The sequence below is a fragment of the Rhinolophus sinicus genome, chromosome 1, assembly GCF_057876585.1.
Source record: "Rhinolophus sinicus isolate RSI-liver-muscle chromosome 1, RSI-T2T, whole genome shotgun sequence".
NCBI lineage: Eukaryota > Metazoa > Chordata > Mammalia > Chiroptera > Rhinolophidae > Rhinolophus > Rhinolophus sinicus.
Window position 1 is genome coordinate 31,368,020 of NC_142501.1, and position 26,506 is coordinate 31,394,525.

At 38.7% G+C, this 26,506-nt stretch overlaps 1 protein-coding gene across 1 annotated transcript in view; it reads right to left on the reverse strand.

Annotated features, from left to right (window-relative positions):
• RERG (RAS like estrogen regulated growth inhibitor) overlaps positions 1-25,006 on the reverse strand; it is a 94,061-nt gene extending 69,055 nt beyond the window's left edge. The window contains exons 1-2 of the mRNA XM_019744796.3: positions 24,759-25,006; positions 21,183-21,346 (exon numbers count right to left, since the gene is read on the reverse strand). Coding sequence (XP_019600355.1) covers positions 21,183-21,243 — 61 coding nt within the window. The 5' untranslated portion in view covers positions 21,244-21,346; positions 24,759-25,006. The remainder of the gene's footprint in view (positions 1-21,182; positions 21,347-24,758) is intronic.
• Between the last annotated feature and the right edge of the window lie 1,500 nt (positions 25,007-26,506).

A 26,506-nucleotide genomic window follows, 5' to 3' on the forward strand; every position in this document is an offset into this window, starting at 1 on the left:
TTCTTCCCGTTGTAATTAATAAGTGTTTATTTTAAGGAGAGATACTTTGAGATTATGCAAATATCCTGTTTCTGCTCAAACTTTTACCCACTAACTCCATCAATGGTTGTCTGCAGCAATTATGACTGTGATTGTTCTAAAGTTCTATTTCCCTCATTCATTCTGCATTTACTAACTGGAATTGTTTTATAAGGAAACTTGTCATTTCTTCCTCTTTTATTTATTTATTCAGTTACTTGTTTACATCAGTACGGACTCAAGGATGTCCATTTTATCCTTTGGGTTATAATCAATACAATTATTGGATATATGTTTGGTTTGCTCACATTGTTCCATCTCTGGCTATTAGCAGCCCCTCGGGTTGATAGACATGCCTCTTATTTTTCAGCACTTCCTTAATTTCTGGCACCACAAGATGTTTCATGCTCATTTTTCATTGGCCTGCCCCAGCCCTGGAATTGACCATTTAGTTAAGATTTCTGGTTGGACAATTATACCTGCCTCTCTGAACACTGTGATAGTCTTAACTCTACGCCCATTCCCATGCTCCCCACACTGGAGTCCTCTCTTCTGCTTCCCTCAAATTAAGACATAATGACAGTTTTAGAAACCTCTATGGGTTCATGACATAATAGTGGACATATGACAATACAATATGGCAGAAAGAGTACTGAATTTAGAGCTGGGAGACAATCCTGATTATCTGGCATTTGGACTCTGGGTCTGGTTTGGATAGAAAAGATACTACTGTGTTTCCTCGAAAATAAGAACTAGCTGGACAATCAGCTCTAATGCATCTTTTGGAGCAAAAATTAATATAAGACTCATCTTATTTTACTACTCTTGTTTTCAGGGAAACAGGGTATAAGTAAGAGAATTACAAATATCATTGCAAACGAGAGAAATCTGCCTAAGAACACTTGGCTGTTAGTTCCCCTGCATGCATTTTCATGTTCCCAAATTTCAATGGGAGGCAAATGATTCAGGTTATTATACTATAAAAAGATTTGCTTCCTTTTTATACTCTACTTTCCCATCCCTCCCCCCACAAGGATTTGAATGTGAGATTTCACTTTGCCAGGAGGAAGAAAAAGTAAGTACCTTTACAAGAACAATCAAAACAATGACTCACAAACTCGGTGCAAGGATTTAAGATGATTTCCCTGTTTTGAGAACCTTCAGGGGATTATGCTAAATCATATGCTGAAGGGGGAAAAGGAGAGAGTATGCAGCTGGAGGACATCTACACTTTCTTGACACACATTCACAGGAGCCAGGCTGGACTCTAAATAACAAACAGTGACTTCCTCCAACAGCACATTCCAGGCCTGCTGTTAGGGAACAAAGGCAAAGACATGAAGTGTGATCACAATTGATCATTCAGCAGTCACTAGAAACTGATCTCCTGACACTCTTCTCCTACTCTCTCACATATTCTGCGGCTCGCCAGTTCCCAAAATATTTAAGTTCTTCCCTTAGAACCTATGATTTTGAACATAGGTTTTATTAGACTGAATGTTTTTCATTAAAAAGAAAAAGAAAAGCCAGATCTCCTGAAAAAAGTTGCTGTTCAGTGAAATCTGTACTAGGAACGCTTCGCTCTTTTACTAGCATTCCATTACCTCAGATTCACACACTATATATACAGTCTTGGTGTTGTTTCAAAGCCTGGAGCCCATCTCTTCCAGGAATGCTTAACATGATGTCCAGTGCACAGATGCCAAGAAAGATGTTCTCTTTTGCCTTATTGGTTAATAGCAGTTCTGTTGACAATAGCAGGATCTCTTGCTATGTCCACTTTTCACCCTCTGGCTGCTGTAGGATATGTGTTGTTTGACCACTGAGAACTTGATGAAATCCATAGAGAAACTCTTACTGGTGGTGTTAGATTCTCCAAATACGATTTCTACAGCCATCTCAATATCCACTATCTCTGCAAGACCAATTTCTGGGGTGCCAGGGGGCATATGATAACTTATATCAAGGATTCACCCTTCACATCCATCAGAAATGGAGAGTTTTTGTTTTGTTTTGTTTTGTCTTGAAAATATCTATGTGTATTATCTTCCAGCACACACTTTGTGGAAAAGTTCAGTGTACTAGCCAGAAAGCTAGAGAGTTTATCAAATGAATGTTTGCAAAGGGACTTGCGTAAAGCGCTTCTGAACATCATTATAGTCATGGCTAGTGAACAAATCACTGCTAAAATGGAAAGATTCTACGTAGCCATCTAGATATGCTGGCAGAATTGAGGAGATTCCCACAATGCCTCTGGGAGCGTTGCTTTGGGTAAGGTCCAGTAGGACTGAGGATGAGCCTAAGGTGGCAGAAATAGTATGTGGTGCAAACTTCATAGGACCACCTCCCCTCCCCTTCCTGCCTCCTACACAGGTAGCATTGCCTTGAATGCCACGGTTGCCTAATTAGGAAATAAAGAGTTGGATCAACAGTGAGAGGTCATTGTTAATCTCTCAGTCTTCTCTGCCCACCCATTTTCTTCCTGCTAACTAGGTGGCCTTCACCATGTTCCACGAATAATCATGTATCCTGGTTCTGTAAACACCCATAAAAAATCTCCACTTACTTTGTTAATGCACAGCAAGCTTGGCTGTGATTTTGTTTTGTTTTGTTTTTCCCCTGTTGGTTTGGTTAATTACCTAAGTCCATTAGCATTGATTTGTCTTAAATTGAACTGAGGTAAAAAAAAAAAAAAATCAGTTCAGGAAGGTGGGAGGAAAAGAGTGCTGGCTGCCATATGGCACCAACTGAGGCAAGCAGGTACCTAGAAGTTGCATCACTAATGATAAATATACTGTGAATATCTCATCCTCCTCCCCAGACGGCTCACAGCTTCAGTTGTCATCCTACGCTCCTGTCCCTGAATCATGGTTTAAATCGGATGTATGACAAACTTAAGGGGAAGAGCCACTCAAGCAGATGGCTTTCTATTTTGTGTATCTTGCAACACTATACAAGCTGAATGGACCAGCATGTGGGAGGGACATAGCCAGCCATCCCAATGCTCATTGGGCTACATACAGGTCTCACCCAGAAAGACATCCCCAAAGCGGATTGTGTGACCTCTGCCTACGTGATGATCATGATCCAATAACTTCCCTTCTCCTTTCATGACATTAAAATCTGGAAAAGTTTCGGCACACCCTCCACAAGTTTACATGACTGAGCCCTCTCCAGTCAACAATTTGTTGAACAGGATTCATCTTAAGTCAAATGAGAAAGCAGCCCGGTAGTAGAGATATGTGGGAATGAGCATGTCGCCCATCCCAGTGAAATGGTGTGGGTGCACAGCTTTTATTTATTTATGGGGGGAAAAAAAGAACATTTGTTTTACCTAGGCACAGCTTTTCTGACTGAAGAGATGACCCTGGGTCCTTGGACAGAGATAACTAATATTACCAGGTCAGTATCAGGCTGGCAGAAACATGCTAGAAAGTGACACCTTGTCTTATTCTTTTCCCCTGAAGAAGTATTTCTCAAGCAGATGCGATCCCAAGCATGGGCTTCATATTAGCGACTGTGTTCAAGTTTAAAGTCCTGGTGTAAAGGTCAATTGGGATTCCTCTGCTTCTAAGACTGTGGACCTCGCACCAAAAATATGCGAACAGTTGACTTAAGTAAATGCATGAATGCAGGAAAAGCTTTTGATCACTGGTGAACATTTAGTTTACACTGAAAACAAAACCCATGCCACTTCTCTGAGGTGAGAAATTGTGTTTAAAGACCTTTAGAAGTGTCAATTACTATCTGTAATTCATTCAGAGAAAGGTATTTTATACATAATTATACTAGAGAGGAAAGACTATTCTTAAGCATTCAAAGTACAGTTTATATTTTATAAATACTGTGTAATCCTTAATTGCTGCCACTGAAACGAAACAGTCCTAGGTGAGAATGAGAGGAGAAATGAGAAAGGCCAAAAATGAGGGAGAATGGTTCTAATCATAAAACAATCAAACCTCCTCACCTTTGGCATCTCCAGGGACCACAGGCCTCTTCAATCACAGATCAAGGGCTTCAATCTCATGTATAAAACAATCACTAACATGAAGCATTTATTGGTTGTCAGGCAGTGTTCTAAGTACGTTCATAGATTATTCCACATAATACTTACAATGACAACTGAGGCAGTCTTTTACTTTCTAAATATTTACTGAGCACCTAAAATGTATCAAACGCTAGTCTGGATGCTGGGGCTACTGCACTGATCAAAACACATAAAAATGTCTGCATTCTGTAGGTTACGTTCTAGTGTATCCAGGAAGCACTATAGCAGCATTTGAATCCAAGAATTCTGGCTACTGGGCTACAAAGTTGTTATAGTTATTAGCAGGTATCACGAAATGCAGTCTCTTCTAGATATTAATGAGAATCTCATGAATTACAAACAGTTAAATGTGAAACAATTGGGAGACATTTGTGTTTTTTGGTTGCTACCTGAGTGCTGCGATTGAGTTATTAATCTTGTTTGGTACAGTATGAGCAGGGCCAGAAACTGGAAAGAGGTAGGATTGGAGTTAGAACAGCTGGGTTCAAGTACTGGCTTTGCTATTTATTGCAATGTATGCTTTGGGCAAGTTGTTAAACCTCTCTGAGCCTCAATTTCTTTATTTGTAAGAGAAAAATTATAATAAGACCTAATTTATTGTGTCAAGGTGAGCTATTTACATAAGATACGATAAATAAAATACTTTGCAAAGTGCCTAGTGTTATAAACTATTTTTATTACTTGCTGTGTATGGGCCATCAAACCTAGAGAACAGAATATCAGAAGCTAATTTAAGTTACCTTAGGAATGTGAGGCCTCTGCTTTATAAATTCCTGACTACGCAGATTGAAGCAGAACAGACGTCTGTAGCCACCTATCTTCAGTGTGTGCGTGCACAGGTTAGACAGTGCAGAGAGAAAGAAGAGCAGACTGCTCTGTACTGCCTAGGGGCACCAATTAGCCTGTCGCAGATACTACGCTCCCTTCATCAACGAGCCTGAGTCTTTCACCCTGTGTCGCCAGCTTTGCTTCCTTTAGGTCTGTCCCCTCAGAATGGCCAGGTGAGCCAAGGACCACAGAAAGCAAAGATGCCTAAAGATCGCACACTACTTTGTCCACGAGGATGTCACTTGGCCTGGCTGCTCCACATCTGGTGCCTCCGTTCTCGTTAGTTCACAAAATCTGGCTTTGTTTTCTTTGATCTCCATTTTCCTATCCTCTCTCTTAGTGAGAATGTGTCTGTCCACTGACAAGTCCGTATGGTTTGATCTACTGTTAGTAGCCTCCTCTCCTACGTGCATGGTTCTCAAAGGCACCTTCTTTGCCCAAAGAGGTGCAGGATTCAAGTCCACTCCGGCCACGTCTGACTCAAGGGATCACTCAGTGTGACCAACTAGACTTGGAAACTGACTAGCTATGACTCTTCAGGATGTGGGTTATCCCCATTCATTTGGTCTTCCCCAAGTCTGATTTGGACTCCATTCCTGAGTTTTCACAGGCTATTTTGAAATTCATGGGAAGAGGGAAAAAATGTATGCATAGATTCAGAGACCTTATTCTGTGAAAGAGCATATTGATTCTCAGCAGTCTCTTACTATATGAAATCAAAGCTTCTGGGAGCTACACTCAATTTTCATGCATAAGAATCCAAATTATCACAAATCTGGTGCCCTAAAACAACACAAGTTTACCACTAACACGTCTGTAGGTAAGAAGTCTGACACAGGTCGTCAGGGCCTCTTGGGAGGCTCTAGAGGAGAATCCATTTTCCTGCCTCTTCCACCTTCAAGAATCCACTCACGATTCCTGGTTAATGTTTCCTCCTGTATCCTCAAAGCTAACAAAATTACATCTCTGTGACCATTCCTTCTTGTCGCATCTCCCTCTGACCTCAGACTCTGACCTCCCCTGGAAAGGTCCTTTACTGTTAGGGAATGAGGTGGTTAGGTTGGGCTCACCTGGATAATCTAGGAAAATCTCCCGTCTCAAGGTTCCTACCTTCAATGAAACCTGCAAAGTCTCTTTTGTCATGTAAGGTAACATATTCACAGGTTCTGGAGATTAGCACATGAACATATTTGGAGCAGTTTATTCTGCCCCTCCCATTCCTCTCTCTGGCTACCAAAGGGGATTCCACATGCAAATACACTCATGCCAACCTAAGGTCCTCAGTATTCTCAACCCATGACAGAATCTACTCAAAGTGCAAAATCTCTCTAGACCTCCTCAGCTCAAAACTCCTGAATCTCATTATCTACCTTACCTAAATCAGGTATGAGTAAAGTCTTGGGTGGCAACATAAGGTAGGATTATTCCACTGCAAATGTTTAGAAATAATGCAACTGCTGTTGCTTCCATAGTGAACACATTTTAACCAAATGTTTCCTTTTGGTGATGGCATTCTGAGGCATGTTTTATTGAAAAGACCCTAAGTGCTTTTTTTTTTTTTCTGCCTGCCCCAACATTATCTACTAGGTCCCATTTCAATCTTCTCATTCTCACTGCAATTCTCGACTCTTAGTCACATGTTTTTCTTATATTCCTATATTCTAGATTAGTGTTTGCCACATATGGAGAAAAAGCTAAACATGAGTCTATACAGAAACTAACTAGTAAGCCCATTAATATCACAACATTTTCCACAGGTTTAAACTACAGAAGACACTACTATTCATAGTTGGCATAGGTTCTGATTTTCTGGAGTAGCACTCAGCCAGCATGCACACATGCACGCACGTACATTCATCGAATAACAGTGGAGATTTGAAAAGTATCTAATTTAATCCAATGGCTTGTCCCATATCTTTAAAATGTGAGCTTGAGAAATTCAATTTGTTTCTCCTTTTATCTTCATAGAAAAAGCATTCCAAAATGAACTCGATATTTCCTGGCAATTTCTTTCTTTTTGTTTGCATTTGTGCCTCAATAAAATGAAAGCCTTTCACTGTAATAAAATTACTTTACAGTAAATTTTGGGTCATTCAAACCCAGACATGTTAGAAATAAAACCTACCAATAGTGTGAATGACACTGGAACTCGGCACAAGGTGTACAGGACCTACAACAAACTTGGCTGAGCAGACAGACAACGGTATTTTGTAGACTATAATGAATATACTGTAAGTGACCAGGTAAGATAAAAGTGTTTACTTACTAACTATGGCAATGCTACATTGCATAAATTATAGATTATTTAAAACTCTTATTTCATGATACCTTCAATTAAACACTTTTACAAAGGCTCATGTTTCCTCGTGATGGTTGGTTTGAGGGATTTCTTAATTTGTATGGAACAAAAACCTTTTTACTGAATCTGAAAAAATGACATGAAAAAAGTACATGTAAAGTTTCCATTTTGCCATAAAGTCTGTTTATGACAATTATTTGTCTAAAATGGCACCACTATAATGTAATTTTGAATATTGAATTATGGAATCAAAAGCAGTCATCAACTAAGATGACAGTGGCCCCTTGCATTTATGAGAAGTATCGTAGGCTTTAACAATATTTATTGACCTAGAAGTCTCCAGCAATAATTAATCATGAATTATTCATGGCAGATAAAAGATCTCTACTTATCTGATGGGATCCAATCCTACCCAATCTGCTCTCATAACATGTTTGAAGCCTTCTGGCATTTTGCCCTATGTAGAAGCCTGATTCTTTGGTTCACCAGAACATCTTGTATTTCAGTAAAGAAAAAAACACCCTCCTATTATAATAAATAATGAAGGAAATTTCTGTAATCCAATATTTTTAACACATATCATCATTTAAAATTTTTGACTTGACTATATATTTTCCTAAATGTTGACATGCTAAGATGTTCCTATTTTTAAAAGCTTCTGAGTTTTGCTTTTGGGCCTCTTCCAGGTCAAATTATCAATGTATTCTCCCTTTCCGCTGAGGATGTTTAACACACTTCACATTTTTCACATATTAAATGTTAAGTTCTTCCATCTTTCTTTATAATTCCCAGCCTCCTCCCTTACAACCTCCTTCACATACTACTGGGACTCAAATGCCAAATAAGAGTTTTTAGAATGAAATCATAGGCGGAATTTGGAATAGAAATATTATTTTAAAACTGAATTGAATAAAAGTGTAATATGAGGCTATAAGATCTCTTCGTAGTTTAATTGCAGTTTCCTCTGGCTCCTCACTTTTCTCTAGTAATGGTTCGAGTGAAGTAAAGTACTTTTCATAGTTACTGATTAAGCTAAATGAGTGTCCCTAAGTAACAAGAAAGAGAAGACAAGAGAGGGAGAGGGGAAGAAAACATTTGTTGAGCACCTACAGTTGTGCATGGGATTTTGTTAGAAATTTTCTGAGTACTGTGGATAAAAACACAGACACCAGAGGCAAACTGCCTGGGTTTCAACCCTAGCTCTGCCAGAATCCCATCACTACCTGTCAGACTCTGGGCAAGTTACTTCCTTCCTCCTCTGGACCTCAACTACTCATCTGTAAAGAAGGGATAATAATACAGCCAGATTTATTGGTTGTGATGATTATATGAATTCGTACGTGTCAAGTCCTGTAAGAGTTGTTGGCTTACAGTCAATGATATAAGCATTAGCTATTTATTTTGATTGCTGGTCATATTATACATCATTTGGTTTTGGTGCACAAAAGCCCTAGTGTAAGCTGGCTATTATCATCTGCATTCTACTGAAGAGGAAGCTGTAGTGCACTGAAGTTAAGTGAGCTGGCCATGCACACAGTTAATTAAATGGTCTGTCAGACTGGACTCCAAACCCACGCAACCTGCCACCGAAGGAAAATGAGGACTGATGAGCTAACTCTGGGAAGCTTTAAAAGGGCCTTTGCTGTGAATGAATCAGCAAGATCCTGAAAGCTCGCCTCCCGTCCTAACCATCATTTACTTCTTATTCCTCGCTTTTGTCACTTTGTTGTCCTTTCTCCCATTCTAATTCCAACAGTAATGACAGATGTGAATTGGTATGAAGAAAATGTCAGAATTTTGAAAGATAAAAAATAAGAGGGAAAGTTGTTCTGCTTCTCACCATAACAATCCCACTGAACTTACAGTATGTTAGTTTCACTGTCTTTTTCAAGGCCTCCCCAAATATTTCCCACTGCTTTGTCTTCCTCTCATCAATTCCTATAGCCTTTAAGGCCTGAACGACTGCTAGAACATTGTCTGATGTACGATCTAAAATGCTAAATTGCACATACCTCAACATAGAAATTACCAATAATGAGTAGCTTATTAGATTTCAGCTTTTGAAAACTCGTGATAAGCTCTATCCTTCCTTGAAGACTAGCCTTCTGTATCCCTCCCCCAAATATCTTTTCAAATGGGCCCTGGGCCTGAATTGAATAACAAATGAATCATTCTGAGATCTGCAGCTTAGTTGCATTCGTGCCATATAATTGTCGTTGTGTCCATGTGAATTTCCTGGTTTTGATAATGTATTGTGATTATGTAAGATGTTGTCATTGGGGGAAGCTAGGTGAAGGGTATGAAAGGACTCTCTGTACTGTTCTCACAACTCTGACAATTTAAAAAAAATATTTCAAGATAAAAATTCGTAAAAATCAACCATTCTACTGGAACAAAAACTATCACTACCTAATTTCTAAGTCATACATGCCTGACAAAATATTATAAGGTCCCTGAAAACAAGAACAATCATATAGATCTCTGGACTTCTCCCACAAATATCGACATTGTGTTGGGCCTTTGATGGGAGGATGGAGACGGTGGAAGAGTTGGGAACATGCGGGGAATTTCATAATTAGTGAAATTTGTAAATTAATAAGTGGGAGACATAACAACTAATGGGTTAAATTTGGGGACTCAAGGATTTAAATGCATAGTGACTGTGTTCCTGATTTCACCTCTTTTGGAACACTGCTAGAAAAACAGATTCAAGATATAAAATATTTGAATGGAAAAATAGTCCCAGGCATTGGAACAGATAACCATTACTCATGCTACCATGTGTAGCTGAATCTTCCTTTAAAACATCTAACTCAACATGTATTGCCAAATGACTAGGAGGCTGGCTCAGCTGTTAGGCTCAGTCATAATGTATGGGGTTTACAATGAAAAAAGAAGTGAAATACTTTTCAGATGGGTACATAGTCACAATATTTTATTCTTACTTGTTTTATTTTGACTTCACCTCTTCAACTACTGCCCAATGGCATACAACAAAAGAGAACATTTAAAAATACTTTTTAAAAGAAAGGGAAATGCGTCTTTGAGAGAAAGATGTTATCTTTCTACCCCAAACAGTGGAAACTTACGAACTTTTCTTAATATTGCAGTTCTGTCTACACACCATTGCATAAGTTTTATAGATGACACTGTCAAAGAGCAATTTAAAATCATGTTTTCCAAATGTTGGAGAAAGAACAACTATCCTAGTTTAATTTGGTTCTACGTTAGCCTTAACTGGCCAGAGCTTGATGTTATTAAGCTGAAGGTTATGGGTGCAGTTCCTATGTGGGTTACTTAGCTTCTCTCAGTAGAAAATTTGGTACAATGGTCTTGGAGTATATGTTTAACCTTCAGACACTTAACACTGCTGTTTAGCCCAACTCACCCTCACTATTGCCAAATAGCTCAAAGTATCATCTTAAAACCAGTGCTGAGCATGTCACAGTTGTTGAGGCTTACACCTTTTTTTTTTGTTTTAAACAAAACTTACCCTACTATGATGTGAATGAAAAATTCTAGTCTTATGGAACCACAGAAAAGCCTCCCATTTGCTCTGCCCCACAGAATTAGTTTTGGCTCATTTAGCCTACTCCCACAAGAATCTTAGCTTCATGGAGGTAGAGAGCTTGTCTGTTTTGTTTTCCACTCATCGCCAATACCCATGACCGTGCCTAGTACTCAATGTCTATTACATGAGGCTCACAAAAAGTTATATGTTTTTCAAAGCCAAAACCACTTAATTTCCAGTGGAAATTGAGTAGTTAGCAGAGTTAACACAAGGGTTCCCAAAATGTGGTTCATCAGCATCGTCTGGGAACTTGTTAGAAATACAAATTCTCTGGTCCTTGTACAGGCCCACAGAATCAGAACCTCTGGGGATCAGGTCCTGACAGATACAGTTTAACAAGCCTTCCATGTGATTCTGAGGCAGGCAAAAAGTTGGATATCTAACAGTATAAACCAGTGAAGAAAACCCTTTCCTGCACTCAGCTCTGATTTGCAGCAACAGTTCCAAATCACATAAATTCAGCCACTTTAATACAGAAGTGTACATACATGTCTTGCAATGAGTCTCTGGAAAATGACTTTCGGAACACAATAGATATTCGGACCAACAAACGCTGACCACTATTATACACTTTATATAGCAATGTACCTTGAGCCCTAAGACAAGAATCTGAGACAGCAACAACAAATGTTAAATAAAATATTAAACAAGGGATTATAACTGCGAGCCTTCCTCCCGGATGACCCTTTTCATGGAAAATCTAAACAGAACGTGTTTAATGAACATGGAAGTAATGTGATAGGATGTGACTGACCCCACACCAAGAGCCAAAGACCCTTGTTTTTCTTTACTAACTTTTTATTATGCAAAAAAACTCACTGGAATTCTTCATCATTTCAGTGAGCTAAATAATACCAACGTGGAATATTCTATGATTCAATAAGAGCATTAAGGGCCTGTCATTTTCCCAAACTCACATATTTCTAGATGACAGGAAGTAGGGAAGGGACCTGTGCTGGATCCAAGAGGCTCCTGACAGGCCAAAAGGATAGAGGAAATCTAAGAGGCTGAAAATAAACTTCTGCACGTGGGTTAAACATACACATATTCCGGTACAAATTTGGGAAGATTTGACTCAGCAACAGCACATATTTTTTTAAAAAAAGACTTGATTTGCAGTAAACTCCCCAGCAACCAACACTGCATCATCCACTGTCACCCTGAAAGCAACAGTGACCTTAGGTTGTCTTAGCAGAGGCACAGCCTCCAATAGCCAAACCACAGCTGTGCGCTAACCTGGTCTGTTCCCACATCGGAAATGTCTGCATTCATTTCCACACCCCATACTGGAGTGGGGTGTGGAAATAAATGCAGACATTTCTGGAGTGCATGAGCAGAATGAACAGAAGGGATGCTGCTGTGACTAGAAACCATGGTCTCTGCAGGGCAAATTAAGTGACTATGGTTAACTAGACTATGGAAGCAGAAACTCAGGCATGGGTTGAGGCATGTTAGTTAGCTAGCTTCAAATATGTTAAGGGCTGTCATAAGAAAGAGAAATTTAAAGTGCTCTATGTAACTCTAAGGGGTTAAACTTAAAGTCAACGAGTAGAAACTAATGAACAGCTTTTGGTTCCAACGAAGGTAAAGCAACAAACAGAAAGAGTTGTTGCAATGGTTTTATGAGCCAATTTGGCTGGGCTATAGTACCCAGTCATTTAATCACACATTAATGTAGGGGTTACTATGAAGGTAAAGGTATTTTGTAAATGTGGTTAACATCTACAATCAGTTGACATTAAGTAAAGGAGATTAGCCTTAATAATGTGGGTGGAACTCATCCAATTACTGGAAGGCCTTTAGTATAAAAACTGAAGTTTCCCAGAGTGAAAGAAATTCTGCCGTAAGATTGCAACATTAACTCCTGCCTAAGTTTCCAGTCTGCCAGCCAGCTCTACAGATTTCGGTCTTGCCAGCCTAGATAGATAGGTAGATGGGTACCATGTTTCCCCCCAAATAAGACCTAGCTGGACAATCAGCTCTAATGAGTCTTTTGGAGCAAAAATTAATATAAGACCCAGTCTAATATAATATAATACCAGGTCTTATATTAATTTTTGCTCCAAAAGAAGCATTAGAGCTGATTGTCCAGCTAGGTCTTATTTTCGGGGAAACATGGTAGCTAGGTAGGTAGGTAGGTAGGTAGGTAGGTAGATAGATGATAGATGATAGATAGATAGATAGATAGATAGATAGATAGATAGATAGATAGATAGAACACGTGTGTGTCCTATTGATTCTGTTTCCCTGGAGGACTGTGACTCATACAGGGATGGATCTATTCCAGTCATGGTGAGTTCCTGTCACTGCAGATATTCAGGTGCAGGCCAGGAAACCACTTTGGTTATAATAGGGAGTCCATTTAAAATATATGCCTCTTAATGAAATTATAGAGCATGTATAGGCCACATAGTCTAACAAAGTATTTGTTTTATTGAGGACCCAGTCTGTGTCAAATACTGTGTGAGGCTCCAGAGATCTAACAGGACATAGTATATCATATTCTTTTTTGATTACAACAAGAAATGGATTCTTAAGCAGAAAATGATCCAGCCGCCACTGCTCTGCCTTTTTGGAATGTACGTGAATTCTGTACCACGTGCAAACTATTCTAGACCATCACGTTGGTGCTCAACAGATACTTGTCCAATGAATAATTAAGAACATATTTTAAGATGATAGGGAAATAAATATACAGATACGTGTATTATTTGAGAAATTTTTCTATTGAAAATATCTAAGTGTTTAAATTATTATTTTTTTAAATAAAGGTAAGATTCAATTATTAAAAAATTGTGTAACATGTCATACTTCCTTCTCCAATAAGGCAGAAGACTAAATTATTTTTCTCAACTCACCTCCCCTCTTACCTACTGATCTTAAAAAAAAAAAGAAGAAGAAAAGAAAAGAAAAGAAAAAACCCAACTCAATAGCTATTCATTTCCCATGTTTGAAAGGGCACATTACAAAGCATAGAAACAAAAACCTCCGTGAAGTCTGCAATGTGATGTACTTGGGGGAGGAACGCTACCAGCAACTGCTGGACTGAGCGTGTCGCTCTGGCCTCCAGCAATGCACAGCCAGAGAACCCCCCACACTGCTTTTCCAAACAGACATGTTAAGGAACACAAGGGAAAACTGCATGGATTTCAATAACAAGAACATCATAGTATTAAGACCACATTTGTATCACTCTTGTAATTTTTCAAAGTACCTTCAAAGCCTATCCTATCAGCACCAGTGTAAATAAATGAATAAATAAACAAGCAAATGAGTGTATCATTTGGCAGATGAATACAAAGAGTCCTGATTGGGATGAGGCTTAAGTTTTAACCCCAAATCTTCCAGTCACTACAATGGGTACATTTTTTAAATGGTCCCATCATATTGACAGGACATCGTATAGCATATTCTTTTTGATTACAACAAGTAATGGTTTCTTAAGCAGAAAATGATTCAGCAGCTTCCTTACACTTGATCCAAACCTATAAGAAATGGAATACTACATTGCAGGAGCACTTTCTTATATGTACAGGTTGCTGAGACTCTTAGCTGTTGAACAGCAACATACCAAGTACTGCTAAGAAACTGTTTATTTATTGATTACGGGAAATTTTTTTTATAAAAACAATATTCATCAGTTTTATAAGGTTCAAATAAAATTCTAATTCTCATTTCCTAATGTAAGGTGTTTGAAAGAATGTGGAAAAGAATGGAATGATACAAAGTGAAAACATTTAGGAGTAGAGTTGCAAGCACCTTCACAGTCACAAACCAAGACTCCAGACTTGGCTGTGACATGACGACGCTGGTAAGGATTTCTCTTATATATGTGTGTGTATATTAGCTTAACATATTTGCTAATTCCATGCTGAAATTACCTGCTTCAGATTGCCTTTTCTTTATCATATAACTACTTTCATTTTTAATGGGATGGAAGGAATTATGGCTGTTTTTCTGAAACCACATCAATTTTCAAAGGCAGCTGTAGCAACAGAGATGCGTTTGTACTGGAATTTTGGCTTCAAGGCCAGTACCACCTTGAAAATTTGGCTGATTTCCCCAAACCCATAAGTTGGAGAAATACCAGGAATAAAAAGGGGAATTACAAGGATGATTTACAATTTGCTTTCTTCTCTCAATGTTAGTCTTTGTCAGTTGCCAAGAAAACAAGTCAAAATCAAAATGGAACTGAATGACAACTGATAACTACAGGAAAATATTTCAATGAATAAATTAGTCATCAGTTAACAATAAAGGGCAACTGAATTTTAATAATATATTCCAATAGAAAAAAGCAGAGACAGAGATATGTTATTTTGGCTTTGAAAATAGTTTGTGAGTTTGTTTTGTTTTATTTTCCAGTATTGTTTCCTCCCTAATTATATTTTTCTTGAGAACAGCCTAAGAATTGTTCATTGCCAACCTACAAAATGTTTATCCACCAATGAACAACTGATTTTGATGATTTTAATTTTTTCTTTTCCTTCCTTTCCTTTTCTTTTCCTAAGCCCACATAAGCACCATTCCTCCCCTTTGATTTGCTTCCTGGGCATGCAAGAAAGGTCAGTGTAACTTAGGCTTTGCACTGAGGTCTGACTTTTACACGTCGATAGGTATATACCTGTAATTGGAAAATTCTCTTTTATTCTTTTGGGGTGGAAGAAACAATGAAAATCAACTCACCTATGCTGTTTGTCTATTTTTGTTTTTCTATTTTTACAGGTTAAGAAAGGTATAAATGCTCGAAAGCCACAGGTAACCATATCACCATACTTTATGACAACAGAATGGCTAGTTTTCTAGCCCCATCCAAACTTGTTTCAATGCCACCTTCCTCCTTCGGCCCAATCTTTTAGAAAATAATTATCCCTCTAACCATCAACTATACAAGGAACTAAAGGGCCTCATTTCTGGCAATCCTTCAATTTCAACAAGCACCTAGGAAAGGCTTCTTCATAAACATACACACACACACACACACACATTTTCAGGAGCTGTGGAAATTCTGCCCCCACCTGAAATACAGTCTGCCCCTTTTCTTACCTAGACAGTTTATTATTTGTTTTTAATTTAGCATTAGGATCATATAATCTTAGAACAAGGATGACCAAGCACTTGATTGGACCATAGGCAGTAAAAGCACAGGGACTGCTGCCAGTTCTCACATGCAGGTGAGGCTGTTTCCTGGGCTTGTGGTCCCCAAACTGGACTTGAAGCCCAGGTGTTACTGAAACTACAGACCAACTTGCACCTTTTCCTGAAGAGTGCATTTTAGTCCCTGGTTTGGGGGAAAATAGTTTTTATATTCAAACAAACACAGATATATTATGCATTGACATTAAATTTTGCATACATTTTATATAATTAATAAAGGATGCAAAATAACTACACGATTGTAATGAGATGCTTACATGCCCCAATTACCTTAGATCTTTCTCCTCTTCTTTTAGAAGTCCCTTGAAAACAATGTCCAAGAAGTATCATACTACACCACTAAGTTTAAGTGAAGGGAACAAACTGGTTTATAGCTACTTAAGTAGCGGAAAAATTCTAAAATACAAAGCTTAGTTTTATAACGTAAGGAAACTAATTTATCTAAGAGGTTATTGATATTGTTTTTATTTAATATATATGAGAATACATGAGCTCTCATAAACATACCCCAGCCATAAAATACACGTATATGTTAAAGCAGCATTTGATGTTCATTGGAAAAGTCATATTGAAAATCAAAATTGTCCCTGTTTTATTTGAAAATAAGATGAAATCATTTTAAAACCTTTTTATGAGAGAGAGAGAGAGAGAGAGAGAGAGAGAGAGCGCGAGAGCGAGAGAGGAAGCGAGTGAGCAGGTAAGGACAAAAAAGGGAGGAAAAGGTAAATCACTTCTCTTTGTGTGAAGGGAAAAAGTATCACGACTTGTTTGTGTTTGGCACCTAATTTCTAGCTAGGCAATCTGAATCTATGAACTTAAGCCTTCATGGATGACTGCATCAATTGGCTTTTGAATTAGAGGATAGCATTACTCAATTAACTTTGAGAAAGGCTAGCCCTTTCAAGAAATGTATTTCACTATGGCACACAATATTTCAGTTCTAAAATGACAATGTCAATTGTGAAACTAAATTTAAAATTTCAGTTGTTTTTCTCTCAGCCCCTCCTACACTCACTATAAATCTTAATAATATGAATACAGGAAGCATTTAAATAAATGTGGTGTGCGTTCTAGGTTTTATTGCAGGTTTTATTGCTTTAATTACTTGGAGCCTATCAAAGAGTAGCTGACACACACAAGTAAGGAAATCTACGTCCTACATGCCATGTGATTAGGACTTTCTCTTAGTCAGCGAAGGGAAGTGTTTGCCGTGCTGGGGCAAGAGAAGATGGAATGGGCTGGGAAACGGTTGTTCTGTGCTTTGCAGCAGCATACCCACCAGACCAAACCAGAAAGTTCCCTAAGCCAACAAGCAAGCTAAGTGTAAGACGGAATTGCAAGGTAAAATTAGACAGAAGGAAAAAGAATCTTCCCAATACAAAAGACCATCTAAATTCTGCCATGTGTGTGCTCAGGCACGCACACGGTCACACGCCCACATACACACACACGCCTCACATGTTTTATCAGTGTTTCTTAGTAATAGACACATTACTCAATTTTGCCTGCAATGCCACTTCTGTGGTCAACCCATCAAACAAAAAGTGCTGGTTAACGTTAAATTCTGTTTTAAATATAGAGGAACTATCTATTACCTGGGCTTAGGAAGCTGTCTACTACTTACCAGAAGCACTTTAAATTTAAGGGTGTTAATTTACTGATGCCACTAACATATTTCTGGCTGTTTTCCAAGATTTTCAAGATATAAGCCACGAAAAGTTTTATGATCATTAGTGGTCAAGTTGTAATTGACATTAACCAGATGATTTAAGAGAGAAAAACAGAGAAAGTGTGTGTGTGTGTGTGTGTGTGTGTGTGTGTGTGTGTGTGTGTATTTTGGGTGTGCTGAGTAGCAAGAGAATTTTTGTCTTATAAACTTTCTGAATTTTACTAAAAACCAAAACACCCATGTGAATGTAAATATATATTTGATTAATAACTTATAAATAAATAACTTATCAGTTAAAATGAGCATAAGTCAAAAAAATTATAACATAATCTAATTCTGAAGCACATACTATGTACCAGGTGCTGTTCTAGTAAACTTGCATGCAATGACTTATTCAATCCTAACAACAACTCTTTGAGACGGGCACTATTATGTCCTTCTTATGGTTGAAGAAATGAGAAGTTAAATAACTTGCCAAATTCACACAGCTAATAAGTGTAGATTTGGGAGTCAAATCAAACAGCTTATTCTTTCAACTCTAGGCTCTACTGCTTTCTGTTAGCAAATGGACAATATAGTCTTATCTACCCCAAATTCCAATTTGGTATTGAGTGTGGACAAAGTGGATGAGTCAGGTAAGACTTAAGACCTCTAATGCAATTCACATGGACCCAAGTTAAATCAGAGACACTCGGCTTCTGTCACTCCAAGATCTCAATCTGGCTTCCCGAGGAATACTTTGAATGCTGGGTATTTGGAGAGAAACAGATTAAGTCCGTGCAAAGATCATGTCCATTTTGGGGGAGGCGTATAAGTAAGCGAGGAGTTGCAGTTACATTCCAGCAGGTTTAATTTCTTGCAGACTTAAAAAAACAAAAGTTACTAATATGATTTATCTGTGCAATAAGTGTACATGTGGTACAATGACTAGGCAGAGACATCATATATCCACATTAACAAACAATTAGAATAAACATGAATTCAGTCTTGCTACAGTCTGGTTTCAAAGTTGATAGATATGAAGTACTCTGTGGTTGTCTTTACTGAACTATGGGGACAGGTCTCAGAATTGTCTGTCTCCCATGGGTAAATCAAACTGGTAGTCAGACTTTTAAATGTGAGGTGTGGTTACAAGGTCTCAGGAGAATAGTCTAATGTTGAAATAGGAAAACACGATCTGTGTATACATGACGGACAAAAGGCAATTGTTTAAAGGCGTGTAATCTGTCATTGTCATTTCACCTAAATGAAAATAAATACAAATGGTAGGATGGATAAAAGGTAGTTAGAAAAATCAGTCCAAAGAATTCCAAGTCTGTATGAATCAAGACTCAGAATTTTAGAGTTAGCAAGGACCTTAGTGAACAAGTTCAGCTTTTGCATTTTACATAAAATAAAACCAAGGTCAGCAGAATTTGTACTCGTGGGCAGGTGTTCTTTTCAGCCCCAGGGAGAGCATATGGAGTAAGGAGACAAGAGGACGGTATGTAGATCCTTGGGAGTCCCAGGGTTTGAGAGGTAGTCTCATGGAGAGGAACCCATGAAGGTTGCTGGTGAGGGACAATGGGGAGGAAGCAGGAAAGCAAAGAAGTGGGATGTCCTTGGATCCTGGGAAGGAAGGAATTGTAGAATAAGTGGTTGTGTTGAACGGTAACAAGAGGCCTAAGACCAGAACTTGGAAAAGTTCATTATGTTTGTTGGTTATTGATCAGTGATGACCTTCACAAAAGCAGTTTTTGTAACATGATTGCAATGGAAGATTTTAAGCAATGAATGGGAGGTTAAAAATAAAAAGTTAAGACAGTAAGGGTAGAGCCTCCATTCAATATGCTTGGAAAAAAGGAAAAAGATGGAGCAGTGGACAAAGAAATGCTTAAGGAAAACTGGTCAGTAAAGAATGAGAAGAAGTATTGAAACAATAATTGAAACAATTTGGGGGAAGACAAAGGAAACTGGGGACAAAGCTCATGCTGATGGGTCAACCTTGACAGAAAGTACACAGTTTGCCCTGAGAGAGTATAGACGGGAGAGATGGATATACACACAGCAAAGTGGTTCTCTCAATTGAATTTTTAACTTTTCAAACCATGTGGAATTTGTTGTGGTAAATGATTTGAGGTTAAAAATGCCCTTCCCTTATTGCCTATGGTAAGTTTTGAATGAATGAATAAATGAATAATAAACAGTCAGCTCCAGGCCTAGAGCCTTCACTCACGAAAGACGTAGATGAGCCCATGTTGGCAGCCCAGGCCTTCCCACACACTCCCTCCCGTGCCTTCATCCTGCACTCACTGGAACAGTTTCCTCATTCTCCAGATCCTTCCACCAGCTACAGAAATTAGGTTCTCACGCTATCAGGAAACACTGAGGAGATTAATGGGGAGGAGTTTAACTATCTTCAATCTCTTGTAGGCTGGCAGTATCTTAGCCTTGCCGACTATTTTCTTTGCTTGGCTTCTGCTAGAGGCAAGAGCCAGCAGCAAGCAGAAGAAAAGGGTGATGGCAGAAAAAAGCACTCTTGACAGAATTGAAAGAAAAAAGAGAGAAAGATTTAGAATAGAAAAGATTTACTGCTGCAATTAAAGCAGAGAGCAGGTCAGGAAAGAGAGGTTGATCACAGAATTAAAATCTGCTCATGTGAGTTCATTGAAGAGTATGTGGATTACCTGTTGTATGGGGTGATCCCACAGGCTTCCCTCTGCACACACACACACACACACCTACTAGATAGCTGTTTGAGTCATTTCCTAAGAACCAAAAGCTCCACGTGCAAAGTCAATTACAGGCCTCTCCTCCGGTAAGAGATTAAGGCCCCATTATCTGAAAAGCCATGCTGCCCTGACATTTCAGCAATATCGACTTTAGTATTCTTTAATTTTGAGATATACTTTTCAAATTGGATTAGATACATCTTCACTTCCACCATTTCACCCTTAATTTTAAAGGTCTGCAATCCTTTCCTTAGGTGGGGAATAAAAAAGCCTTTTTTACTTAGCGAGAATTACAAATGTGAGCCAGATTTTGATCATTAAATTCACCCCAGAGGCCCTGGCAATAGTTGTGTAGCTCGGTCACTCAGTTTTCACCAGTCCTTCCCAATTTTAGAAGTGTTGGACAATAATGCAATTCTGTTTCTTGTAAAGATATATTCATTCAACAAGTATTTACTAAACACCCGACGCATGCTTGATCTTAGCTGGTTGCTGAGACTATCAAGATGAATGAGATATAAAATTGGCCCTTTAGGATCTCATATATAGAAAAAAAGAGCAAATATATTTTTAATTTCCGTAATCTGATTTCTTTGGAGGTTTGTTTAATATCTTTCCTTAGAATACAAAGATCTATGATGTATCCATTGCCTTGTATATATCAACAGAGATACTTTATCATAAATAAGCAAGAATACATAAAACTTGGTTATGCCAAATAAAAGCTCTACATAAAGAGAAAGAAACTTCATCTAAAAGAACAACACATGAGAATATGAGAAATGTCAACCACCCTTCTGCCCAATCCCAGGAGGCAGTAACAAACACACACACACACACACACGCCACACACACACTCAAACAACCATAACACAACTTACCTGACTTGCCCACGCCTGCTCTTCCAAATATTGCCAGTTTGACCTCTGCACTTTTAGCCATGCTGGATGTTAGAAGACAATTCACTATTGTTCAAATTAAAGAGCTGAGAAAATTGTTTTGGTTCCGGCCTTTGGGTTCACCATATCATTGTAAATCTGCAATCCTAAAACAAAGGAAATTTGGCAATTCATAGGTGTCTGGAAAAGGAATTAATATTTATTAAGCATCTTCTGTATGCCAGCCATCATTCAACTTTACCAACATTTTCCATTTTGATCTTCTCTACAATTCTGTGAGACGGCTATTAGTAATTTATTGCAAACTGTTCAGCTAATTAAATGACAGATCCAGGACTTGAACTTAGATCTGTTTTGATTCTAAAACATATTTTCACATACCATAGCATTTTCTAAAGTACTTCCTGAAAGAGATTTTTTATGAAAGCATTGTTTTTGGTCAGTAATTGATAAATATTTGAAGTATATGAATACATGTATTTACCCTGTGTCTGTAAACATCCGATATACAAACATGTGATGGGGAATCACATTTGGAATTCTTTATTTCCCTTTGGGCTGAATAACATACATCATATTAGTTAACCCCAATGCAATACAATTGAATTTGTATTTCAAGGTTTAAATTTGATCTCAGTTCACATTACATCACATGATCAATTCATGTGACAGATATGCACAACCCAGCAATTGATATATAATATCTAGATCATTGTGTTTTTCTGGGCACAATGCCCTGGTACACAAAAGATAAATGATTCCTTTTTTGTGACAACCCCAAACAAATTAGTTTATTGGATTTTCCTAACATTTTCAGAAATTATATACAGTGTAAACACATTTTATATAGGTGGGTGTTTTAGGATTGACACCAACATGGAGATGTACAGCTGGAAGGAGGCTTGGGGTCAACCAAGGAAATCCTCCAGCTGTCGCAGGAATCCTTCCTTATGATCAGACAACCATCCAACAAGCATCCTGTGTCTAATTTACCACTTTCCGGTATAGAGGAGGGAGGGGGAAGCATTAAGTCAGCTTTTTCTTTTCTTTCACTCAGAACCCTTCAAGTTAGCCTAGCTGCTCTGAGGACCCTTTGCCCCAGCCCAGGCTCTACTTTCTAGGCAAATAAGGGCTGGCATCTTCCGTTGTTCCTCACAGGATGTGTGGTCTTGTTTATGGTTTTTGACCTTCACCTTCCTTCTTCACCATATGTAACTCTCTACACTGGCACTTGCCATTTTAATCACTCTAAAAACACGGCACCCACTGCATTCACCACTTGGGGTTTGAGCTGACAAAATGACCCAGCCAAAGTTCACTGAGGTTTTCTCTATTCTTTATCTGGGCACTGTGGTTATATTACAGCATGACCACTCATATGAAGGCTCACATCCTCCACGTGAACTGCAGACCCCCCTTTCTGAACTTCTGCAATCAGTGTTTTAAACCTAAGTACAAGACTTCACTTTTATCCTTATTAAACTTAATCATATCAATCTTCATTTCATCCATTTTTCCAGACTGTAAAGATAATTTTGAGACACAAATCTGTTATCTTAACATGTAAACTGCTCCTGCCATCATTTTGTCATCTACAAATTTTCAAAAACAGCATCTCGAGTGAAAGATAAAAGTAAAAATCCTTCTGAAAAAGTATTTCTACAAAGACATTAACACATAATTGTTTTCTTCATTATGCATCTAAGCCACCAATCTGTACCTAAGAAATTTTGTATTTGCTGATTTCTAAAGTGCCAGACCATCCTCTGAAAGATGTAAAGGTCAACACTAACATTAGCTATTGTTTACTTCATCCCCAATAATGAAAAAAGCTTCTTAGTAATCATTAATAGTACAAAAACCAGAAGCTGTAACATCTGTAATATGTCCAATCCCACATTTTGGCTAAAGATAAAAGGACTTTCTTATTTGTCATTTTATATGCATTTAGTAAGAAAAGGCTTCTATGTTTAGTGCTTCATCACAGAAGCTTCACAGAAACATAATATATGGAGATATATTAACTATACAAATTCTAAATAATAACGGCAAGCATTTCTTTGAAACATTATCCATGAAAGTGTCTGGAGAGTGTATAAACAACAATTTGTTATTTCATGCAAAACTGTCTATTCCCATGCACATAAAATCTAAGTAATTATCTGATTGATGCTTCGTGAAAGTAGCATCAAAAGTGATTTTAAAAACAAAAACACATTTGTTAGGTCAAATATTTCAGTGACTCCCAAATGGCCTCAGAGGCATAGGAATTTCACATAAGAAAGTAAAATTGTTTGGGGTTTTTTTTCATTTATAATCTAATAAAGATAAAGTTGGTTATTGTCATTCTTATGTCATGCTTAGAAAGATTACTGAGAGGAATATACAAACTGACTTACATCCTTCAACATTTTATTTCTCACATGAAAAAGACAAAAAAAAAAGATAGATGTGCAAATTTTTTAATAAGTGACCTGTTGCCAAATTTCTGATCCTCAAAATAATTCATAAACCAAGGCCTTCCATAACATGGATCTTTAAAAAATACATTTGGTTTAATTTTGTTGTGCAGAAATATTCTGTCTAGAAGTTGCCGTTCACTTTGTATGTGGACAATGCTTTATTGGCACAAAAACTTCTGAGTCCCTGTCACTCCTACAGCTAAAATCACACTGAGATATTTAAATGGTGATTTATTTTTTTCTAAACACAAAGGAACTAAAAGAACACTTAGAAACAAGAAAAAAAAAAGAAGTTAGCCTCCAAATCTTATGTTATTACTAATGCATTAATTGATTCATTCCACATTTATGCCAAGTGCATACAAAGTGGCTACCTTCCAGGACTTTATAATGTGTTAGATCTGTGACATTTAGGTCACTACTAGTAACCTGGTTTTTAAATTTTATTTAAAGAAAGGTTTTATTCATAACAAATCATTCCAAAGACTGTACTTATCAAGGACCATGCTTTCCACTTCCTCTTGGGGGAAAAAAAAAAGCAAGCATCTTTATAAGGTAATAGTTTTGTTTTTGTTTTTTAACTTCTGTATTTATCATTAAAGTGAAGTGCAGCTGTTTAGGGAAGCAAAGAATCTAGTCTGGTCGTGGGAATGAGATTCTCTCCCGGCCGCTCCTTCTTTAGCTCTGAAATCAAGTTTTCCTGGTCTCATTACCAGAAATTCTCCCTCATTTTACAATGCACCACCCACAGCGACGCGGATAATTGTTCAAGACTCCTGGCTATGACGTTGCTCCCAAAGCAACAGGTATCCTGGAATGATAAACAAGCCCACTGAGGACTGACTACAGGTCACTTGCTCTCAACCTAGAGGACAAATGCAGCCTAAGTCAAAAGGGCATTCTCGGTTTCAGCTCCGAGGGAGCTGTCAAACTCTGGGCGCCAGCACTTACGTCTCCCTCTGAACGAACCTCAAAGCCAACCTGGAGGGATCCAGTGACCAGGAAGACCAACCCAGAAGCCAAGGGTTCAGAGGCACAGAAGGCTCTACAGAAAGTCGTCCCGAAAGAGCCACCTGGGCACGTGCGTGACACTCACCTGTTCACACTCTCCAGGCCCAGGAAAGCCGCGGTTTCCTGCAAGTTCAGAATCGGTCTCTGGGACCGCGAAACCCTCCCACGCTGCACAGCCCAGGGTGCAGGTTGCGTTTCCTGCTGCGATCGCGGGTGGGAGCGGCGGCAGCAGCTGCAAGTATGGGCGGACGGACAGGGGTGTCCTCCCTCTCGCTCGCTCCCACTAGCGGCGGAGGGACTGCGGCAGGGCGCGAGCTTAGCCCGGCGGAAGCCACGGCGCTCCGCTGCCAGGATGCTGCAGTGCGGCGCTTCGGCGACCCCTACTGGGGCCAGGAGCCCGCTCTTCCCGCCGAACTGCCTCCCACCGGAGAACGTGGAATATCCTCCTCTGTGCTGCACCCAAGTCCCTTTTCCCTTGCTCAGTTCCCCGCCTCTGGGTTCTCACCCAAGGACCTCTTTCCTCAGTTAAAATGTTGCGTGTGAAAGCATCACTACGTAGTATTTTCTATTCCCGACTTCAAATGAGCTTCACAACATCCCTTTGAGGTACATTTAATTATCTCCATGATAACCAAGAGGAAACTGAAAGAGGATAAATAACTTGTCCAAGGCTAGTATCTTGGAATGAAGACTAGGCCGGATTGGAAACAGAGATGCTAGAAGGGTCATAAATACTGCATTCAATTGAAATTTATAGTTATATATTTGAGAAAATTCCAAAAGCTTCACGTCCTCCTTACAAGATCAGCATTATAATATTTGAATCAAAGTCATACTCCCATGCTCAAAACTTTACAAAGATGGTTAATATTCGTTATATGTTAGACCTGCTTTCACCTCTCATCTCATTTTATATGTACACCCTCCCGTGAGGTAAGCACTAGTATTGTAATTACTAGCCTTTCACAGATGAAGAGGTGAGTTTCCAAGAAGTTAAACGATTTACCAAAGACTATCAAAAGAGCAGAAACACCTAGGCTGTCTTTTTCTCTTAAGAAGCTGGATGTTCTTACCAAGATACCAGGTGGCCTCTAATATTGAGCAAACAGGGGCCTAAGGCTAAGTGAACAACATGCTATGTGTCCTTGGTGGAAGAGACGTAACCAGGGAGGCAGTTTCCAGGGCCAGTGCTGACCTGGAGATACACCACAGCCACTAGTTTGGTCCAGGCTGAATGGAATAGCTAGATGTGTGGCAGATGTTGGAATTGCCTAGCTGTCCGGGAATTGTCCTGCTAATTCTTTGAGAAAGCTCAAATTTTATCCTGTATGACTTTCCAGATCACTAAGCTATCTCCCTCCCCCCACGACACACACCTGAATCAGATGGCCCGATTCTATGTCTCAGAGCACCCTGTTATCTACCATTGTGCCTGCATTGTGCTTATGTTTAGTTCCCAGTCTTCTCCACTAAAACTGAATCACCTGAACATAGGGATATATAGTGTGTATCTCTGTATTTCCAGCCTCTACCATCGTGCCTGACACATAGTGGGTATTCAAAAAACAGTAGAATGAAGAGAAAGAACAAATTGTGACCGCGGAAGTTTGACTTTTCTACATGCTGAATTGGGGATACAATAACCAGTAAGAAGTTGAACATATGGGTCTGAAGTTCAGAAAAGAAACCTGGAAAAGAGATTTCATGTCTCAGCATGCAGGAAGTCTTTGAAGCCGAGTATATTAAAAGAATTGCCCAGGATGTTTATGTAGAATTTTATAGAAATCCAATTACATAGAATTTTGTGGCATTAAGATGTTCAGGTCTCACATG